General features: G+C 30.1%; 1 protein-coding gene across 1 annotated transcript; it reads left to right on the top strand.

Moving 5' to 3' along the window:
• The first annotated feature begins 1420 nt into the window (after nt 1-1420).
• LOC132607770 (protein PELPK1-like) lies at nt 1421-1708 on the top strand. Its single transcript, XM_060321850.1, has one exon. It carries the CDS (start codon nt 1421-1423, stop codon nt 1706-1708), a length of 288 nt encoding a protein of 95 aa, XP_060177833.1.
• The last annotated feature ends 7169 nt before the right edge of the window (nt 1709-8877 follow it).

Raw genomic sequence — 8877 nt, 5'->3', positions numbered from 1 at the left:
ATTTTGCACTAAAATTTAACGGATACACTAAAATACTAAATACAAGAAATAAAATACACTCCAAACACTGGATTGTATGCTAAAAAATTAATGAATATACTGGATTGTATGCTAAAAAATTATTGAATAGCCTCATAAAGAAACATTATTTTCCAGATCCGGCACTGAAAAATATTTTTAGATCTGGCAAATATTAATGAATACACCGCTAGATGTAAGTTCTGAAGGCCTAAAGTTAAAGACCAAGCCTATTTGAACGGAAAATATTAAAGACCAAATCATTTGGAGGGCAGATTTGAACAGAAAATATTCTAGATCTTCACAATTTGCCTTTTTCTGGTCAGATCTGTAGCAAAACGGAAAAGACGGAGAAGATGGGTCAAATCGCCACCATACAGATCTGGTCGCCACCAACAACCCTCCAACCACCGCCACCAACAACCCTCATCCACTTCCACCCATCTCGTCGGGCAGATCTGAGCCACCACTTGTGTTCTTGTTTTTGAATAATCTCTTAATCTAGCAACAGTTAAGATTGTCCAAAAACAAATGAAAAATACGGTCAAAGACACTGTAAACAATGATGTTTGGTTATAAATGTCGACCCTGCAATGTCATGTCATTAGGAAATTAATACCCACTACAGTGACTTTTTTATGTGAACAAAATAGAACCAGAGAGAAAGTAGACGTTAGTGAGAGAGGAGGAGAGAGTATCTGACTTAGAGAGTTGGGATACACACGTGTTTAATTATTTTACCTTAATAGCTAGTAAGTGTCATTAACATACAATTATTAGCTATGGGAAGTAATTAATTCAAAATATAGCTACTAAATATAATTAATAGTAGTAGTTTGCCATGTCATGTAGATTTCCCAATAAATAATCGTCATATCGAAAAAGAAAAAAACACAATTGGGATAAAATATGCAATGTATATTTAAGAAAAACCAAAAGGAAATATAATTGGATCAAATAAATCATTTTATTGATTATGACGCAATTATTAGTTGAAAAATACCCCATTTGGAAGCTGATTTTTTAATTTTTCACCCTTCTACGCGCCTAAAAGAGAGTGTATCTATGCTCTTTGCTACATCAGCATCTACGGGGGTTGAGGCTATCATATTTCTAAGTTCAAGGGGTAATTAATTCAACGCATAGTTTAGGTGTGCACTAAATAAAAGATAGCAAATTTGGGGGTCCCAAGCCATTCTGCCTAAAAATATTCGTGATAACTTTATTTCATAGTGAAATAGCTACTTGTGCAGCAATTAAACCAGGCCAAATTTTCTCCCGACCACACAAATCATTTGTCATTATCATTCTCCACACTTTGCTGTCTATATAAACTTTCCTCAAGTCTCCATCTTCATCCACCAAAGTTCACTTGGAACTGTTTAAATCATCTGCTACAACAATGGCTCATCTCTCCCTTTACCTTCTATTCGTCTTTGTCTTATCATCAATCAGCAGCCATGCAATTCAAGCAGAGGCTCGTTGTCTTTTGGACGTAACTTTGCCGGATTTGCCAAAGCCTGATCTCCCCACTGGCCTCCCAAAACCCGAGCTACCGACATTGCCACAACCTGGATTGCCCACATTAGCTATGCCCAATCTTACACTGCCAGAACTTCCAAAACCTCAACTGCAAACTTTACCCAAACTGGAGTTGCCAGTACCGTTGCCATCTCTGCCAAGCCCTTGAGTACTAAAGCTCCCTCAATGAAGGAAAGTGTACTACATGCTATCCAGAAATGACTCATTTGTATGATTGTTGTTGTTGTATATTTTGTGAATGTAATGATTTTCTATTATTTGTTATGTTTGCTTTACTTCTGTATTTTATTTTTTAAAATTGCTTTGATATGCGTTACTTGAACCAAAGGTTTTTTGGAGACCACCTCTCTATCTCCATGAGGTAGGGGTAAAGTCTGCGTACACCATACCTCTCTAGACCCACCTGTGAGATTACACTGGGAAAAAACTTTTTCTTACCCCAATCCCATCCCACCCCCACCCCCCACACCACCCACCCTCACCACCACACTATAAATTTAGCCAAGCTTAATTAATTTATGATCACTGGAATAAAAAATTAATTGGCATAATCTACCGAAAAGTTCTACCTCATGAACTCAACATATTTCACAAGATCAACGTTTAAATCGAAAGACACAAATAGTTATATATATGACTTCCACAGTTATGGAGGAGCAAATAATTTTTAAAATATGTAGGGAATTAACGATCCGGTGGTTATTTCAAATATGCAAAGAGCACCACCACTCCCCTCAGCCTACCCCAGCTCCCAACCCGAACAATATCGATTTAATTGTTCTTAAATATTACAAAGCCAGCATCAAATTTTCTTATCCTTTAACATTTGAATGAAATGTAATATTTGATTTTTACTAACAAAGTAATAATTTAGAATTTATTACAAGCAAATTTTGAATAATTGAAAGATAAAGTTTTTGAAGCTAAATATTTAAAAGATATAGATATTATGAATAAGAACAACTAGATAATCCCATGGAATAACAAACACGAGTTTCTTTTTATTAAAAAAAAAATAATTGATTTGTTTCTAAAACAATCGTTTTCTGAGGAAATTTTTGAAAACGAAAAAGATAGCTAATGAATCAGTATAGGGCAAAAAGCAAACAATGGTGGGGACCTTTGATTATTACAAAGTAACCAAAAACTCCTCTATTTATATACTTTATACTAATTTAAAAATACATTGGATCAAAATATGAGATTGTTTTGATGAAAATCTAAAATACTAAATAAGAGAAATTAAGATATCAATAAAGGAAAACATTTTGAAGAGGAGAATACATATAGTACGAAGGTATTGATATTTTCACGAAAGAGCTTATTTTTTTCATATAAGAGAAAACATTTTAAAGAGGAGAATAGAGATAGTACTACTTTTAGAGAATAGCAAAAACAGTTTTTCAAAAGCTGAAAAAAATAGTTTTCCCCCAAAAATACTTTTTTGAAAAACATTTTTGAGAAAATTACATTTAAAAGTACTTTTTAAAAGCTTGGCAAAATGCTAATTGCTGCTCAAAAGTGCTTTTTAAATTAATTGGCCAAATACAAACTACATCTCACGTCAATTACTTTTTTAAAAAGTACTTTTCAAAATAAGCCGATTTAAGAAGCTTGACCAAACAGGCTATAAGAACACATGATTCCGAAATTGAAGAAAAAAACCAAGTCATCAACGAAGAGAAAGAGATTTCGAACTCTTCGCAAAGTTTTTTGAATTCTTTTAATTAATTTGTCACATCACCAAAATCATATAGTTTCTACACTGTTACATTACTGTGAAATAAAATATTGAAGATCTTATTTGAACAATGAAAATTTTTGGTTGATTGATATTATGAAATTTTTTGATTGATTAAATTTTAAAATTAGTGAAATCTTATAGGGGACTAAAAGTACATTTTAAAATTACTCAAAAATTACACGATAATGATATTTAAAAATAAATAACTCAATAACTTAAGATGTGTGTTATTATATGGTTTAAAGCAAATAAAATCAATTGTCACGTATCCAAAAAGAACTTAAGGTAGGTTTGCGTTACATACTTAATATTTTAAAACATACGAGTAATAATTTTAAGCATATAAAAAATTATCAAAAAGCAAGGTAAATTATGTGGTCACACTTAAAAAGTTGTTAACCACTGTAGATTAAATAAACGGGGTTTAAATGTTGATTTTTGCTGTTCACTTTGTTAGATGCATGATGAATCCACGGAACACCAATTTGTTCAATGTGAATTTACAAAGTGGGCATGGCTAGACTGTTGGTATGGCTTCGTAAACAGAATATAGGAGCTGTGAATTGGTAGCAGTAGTTGCAATGTTCCATCAGTTGTGTTTGGATTTATAAGAAAAACTTCAGAATTTTGAAAAGAAGAGTAAAAATTGGACTGTGTATAGCAAAAGATATAGTTTATGTTTGTTATGTTCGAGCCTCACCAGGTATAAGAACCCAAATGCAAAGATTTAGGTTCTACGCGAGATGTTACAATAAGTGGTTTTCTAATATTTTGTTGGTGCTCCACTTCACATAGCTGGCTTTGATGGCCTTGATATGGATTTGTAACTATTTCAACAATGATTAATACAAAGGCAAGAATATTAAGTTTTATGATAAGCTAATAATTATCTGTCCATATTTATGTAATCTATATGAAGTTAGCTATAGCTAAGATGCATTTTCAAAAGTCAAACAACTTATTTCTTTTTTTCATTTTTTACTTTTTTTTTCGGACCTAAAATATGATAAGCTAATCAAAACTCAAACTTTAATGTAACATTACTACATAATGAATAATGCAATAACTATGAATTTTGAACAAAATAATGAAACAATAAAATATTCAGGGTTAAAATATAAAAATATAAAAATATAAGAAATTTGAATTTGAGATAAAAGAGAAAGGAAATTAAATACTAACTACGGAATACTATAAATACTAATTATTAAGTCAAAATAACGGTACATTTTATAACGACCACTTCACCAACTACTTTAAGCATAATTGAACACCAAAAAGTTATTAAGTTGATGCTCTAGATGTTCGTATCAATAAAGATAGAAATGCTATTATCTTTTATAGAAAACCAAAAATGTTGAAGGGAAGAAAAGAATAAGCAAAAATTTTAAAAATACATGTAAACAATAAATAGAGATTTTTTTTTCATAATTTAATCTGAGAGATTATTAAACATACGTTCTCTTAATTATAGTATGTTTTTATCTGTTTTGAATCATGTTCTATATATGTTCAAGTTACTTGTATAAAAAACTATATATGCTCAGATTTTCATGTGAATAGAAATAGAAAGAACCTGGACAATATACTCTTGAGATTTCTATTATCTCTCTCCATTCTTTTTTTCTTTTTCTTTTAAACATCGCGCATCGCGTGGGTACGCATACTAGTATTATTAAAAAGAGGATAGTTTGCCTTAGGATCTTGACAAGTGGCGGCATAGGATTATGACACATGATAGTTTTAAGACAAAAAATAGTTAATTAGTTAATAATTAGGTATTAGTTATTGTTTAGAATTTAAAAAAAATACGTTTACTTGTATCTTTCTTTGTATCTTTTAAAGAAAAACTGCACGTATCTCCCCATTACCTCAATCCTACGTCTCCTTATTAAAATTAAATCTGAAAAAAAAAATGCAAAAAAAGGATATCTACCAAAAGGAGGTAGTTTTTTTTTCACACTTACAAGGGAAGTTATATTTATCTTCAGAGTAGAGGAGTGAATGCTTCAAGATTTACCATTTCCTAAAAATGGGGAGAAACCCTCCTGCACGATGCGGTAGTTCATAACATTAACAAAAAAAAAAAATACTTTATTCAAAATAAATCACGTTTTCCACAAAAGAAGTGTTTGCGCATGCAGTTTTAAAACTGCTGGTGCACGCATATATGCTTTTAATCAATAATTAATTAATAATAGTAATAATTTGGCTACAGTTAAGTGTGGTCAGTTTTAAACCTCTAAGAACTTTTTGAAAGCATCGAACAAGTAACATGAAAGTTCTTTTGGTTAAAGAATCCGTTTAAGATTTATTTTTGTCCGTTAGCAGTACATCAGTTTTGTTTTCACTGTGGTATTAGTACTTGAAGCAAGAAGATAACATGCTCAAATACTTGGTATTTTGACTCTTTATCTTTTACTGATCTAAATATTGCCTTGACTTTATCATCACCGTGAAGTTATTGATTTTTGTAACTAGCTGTTAGTCCATGCCTTTGAATGATGCTTAGTTCCTTTCTTATTAATTTGTAGGTGGCAATGATCAAGCAAAAACGAGGGTACAAGGACTGGTGGCTATGGAGCATAAAGTTATACACTGATGAAAAAGGAAGTAGGTACCAAAGGGAAGGCTGTTTTGTCATATGAAGACGATCCTTCTGCAGCGCACTCGACTGGAGGCATTTTTTAAAAGTAAAAAACTGTAGTAAAATGATTTATTTTGACCTTAATTATGCACTATATGTCTTATCTACTAACCATGAATATGTTCACAAAATTACGACTTCAGAGGTTATAAGATCAGTATTGCAATGGCTGAAAAGTCTGCACCAGAGGCTCCTCCGGCATATGGTTTTGTATAAGTCATAGAGAGTTATCCTTTTTTCATTCTTTTTGAATTTATTTTCTTTCATTTTACATAACTTTCGGTTTTATCTTTTTCTTTCTTCTAAGAGAACTGTTCAGAATAGTTTTAATAATATTAAGCCATATAATTAGCACAATATCAGAACATTTGAGCCATAAGGAAGTAAAAATACACCTTAACATATAAAGGAATCCTCCTTTTCCTCTGAATATATCATGTTGACATGTTATGCCTTATCATCATATGTGGTGCAAAGGTAAAAGTAGATCATTATATGCTCGACGGGTGCCCAGAAGAAGGAGCAATTTGACATTCCAAAGTTCCAAAGGTTGCAAAGGAGCTTTAGGTAATGATTTAAATTATGTATTGCCTTCCAAATGAAGTAGATTTATGACTCAAAGATTTATTTCTTGAACGAGGTAATTTAAACCAATATGTAATGAAATATAAAAGCATTTGTGTTGCGATTATCGCAGATTCCATAATATGATAATCCAAACATGTCTTTCTCTCTTTAACTAATTAAAGAAGGAAACATATAAAATAATTTTTTGTATACATATATTTGGATAATATTTGTTTGAATTGGCACGAGAAAAGTAGTACTATGAATAAGATCATGTAACTAAAATTTTAATAGATAAGTTGAAAATAAATGTAAGATTTAAAAATTAACAAATGCCAAGCAACAAAATAAAATTGATATCTCAAAAAGGAAATTTAAATAATTGCTTATTGCATATAATACTAAACTAATAATTATTAAAAATATTAATAGATTTATGATAAATTAATAAAACATTCTCTATTTATACTTTTAAAAAATTTGAATCACAATAATACATATACCATTTTTCGCATCATAGGTAAAACCTAATTAAAATACTATAGTAGCAAAAAAAAAAACAATGCATGCGTAGGAGAATTAGAGAAAATATTAATAGAATTTCGAGAAACAGAATAAAGGTTTACAAATAAATAAATTTTCAAAAGTAAGAAAAATTATACTTATCTATATTAAACAGGAAATAACGAGAAATAATATAAATCAAGTGAAAAGCTAATGAAAATGAAAATAAGTCCTACTTTTTAAAAGCATTAAAAATAAAGTTTACATCAGAAAAATATATCAACTGCCAAGTAACTTTCTATGGTGAATGAAGGAATTTCAGCATCATGCATAGTTGAGTGTAGATGTTAAGGTAGTCTTTGATGGTAAAAATTCATTCGCATTCATTTTTTACACTAAATCATACTGCTAATTTACTATGACTATGCTATAAATTAAGAAAAAAATGTGTAATTAATTAATGTTTAGTGATAAGAATGTATATAATGACGTGTAATGTATTGATTAGTTTATAGTAAACATGTCAACTTTTCCTATTCGATTTTAGTTTTTTTTATTTTTTATTTTTTTTAGGATATATTGAATAGGAAACAAAACCACAGTTACAATTGTTTTTTTTTTTTTAAATAGATATAATGTGCTCAAACAAACAAGATAATAATTTTACACAACTAATCTATATATCTACATATATATATATATATATATATATATATATATATCATTAAAAAGAGGATAGTTTGTCCTAAGATTTTGACAAGTGGCAGCGTGGATAAAGACACGTGTTAGTTTTAAGACAAAAAATAGTTAATAATTAGTTATTATTTATTATTTTTGAATTTGAATTTAAAAATAATTAATTATATACATCTATATATTCTATTTTAAGTTGGGAAGTTACCAATTTAAAATAGAATATTAAAAAAAAAACTGCCGGATCAAGTGGTACTACTTTTCCACGTTTAAGTTTTAAGAATTTTTAATTTATTTTCTTTTAAATTCTACTTAAGAAAAGGAAAAAATGAAGGGGAAAAAGAAAAGAAAAAAGAGAAGGTGGTTTAAGAAGGAAATAAGAACGAAAGAAAGTGGCAAGAAAGACAGAACTGATGCCACTCAATTATAGGACGATATAGAATTTTCAATTTGTTTTTTTTTTAAAAAAACTAACGTAACTCACCCCACTTGCACGCCCTCATTCCCTATTTTATCCCCACGTTCTCACCAAACACTCACCCCACTAAACACACGCATTAACACACGATATACTCTCCATACAAATGCATATATATAATCATATACATCTCTTGATATCTTCTTGATTAATCAGTGTTTTGATATTATTGCTTATGCCGCATGGTTATTTTAAGAAATGCTGAGGCCCGAAATGATTTATGTTATTAGTTGCATTCAGTTTCCTACTTTTACTTGCTAATTACATGCGTTATCAGTTTATATTGTTCAGTAATTAAGATGATATGCATTTGGCATGACTTTATTTTATCCGAAATGTAGCGTTTTTAGCCTCATGACATCTAAAACTCTGAATTGTATGAATTTTGTATTTGTAGGTGGCTATCTAGAAAGGAAACCTGCAACAAAAGTGTGGTATGTAAAAGATATGTGCTCTATAATCAGTCTTATATTTTTTCTATTTTTTAGCTACTCTTTCTTATATGAAAAATCAGAGACTCATTAGTTTCTATTTCAACACCATTATAGTGATCTCCAATTTCCTGATAAGGCATCAACGGAATGTAGCCTTCCAACTACTTTGTACTTTGGTTTTTCTACTAGAAATATTGGTAGTAAGGAAGCATACATTTTTTGCACGGTTTGCCTTCTGCTTTCAATTGTT

Source organism: Lycium barbarum, chromosome 8 (genome assembly GCF_019175385.1).
Source record: "Lycium barbarum isolate Lr01 chromosome 8, ASM1917538v2, whole genome shotgun sequence".
Lineage (NCBI taxonomy): Eukaryota > Viridiplantae > Streptophyta > Magnoliopsida > Solanales > Solanaceae > Lycium > Lycium barbarum.
This window is presented reverse-complemented; position numbering and strand designations above follow the sequence as displayed.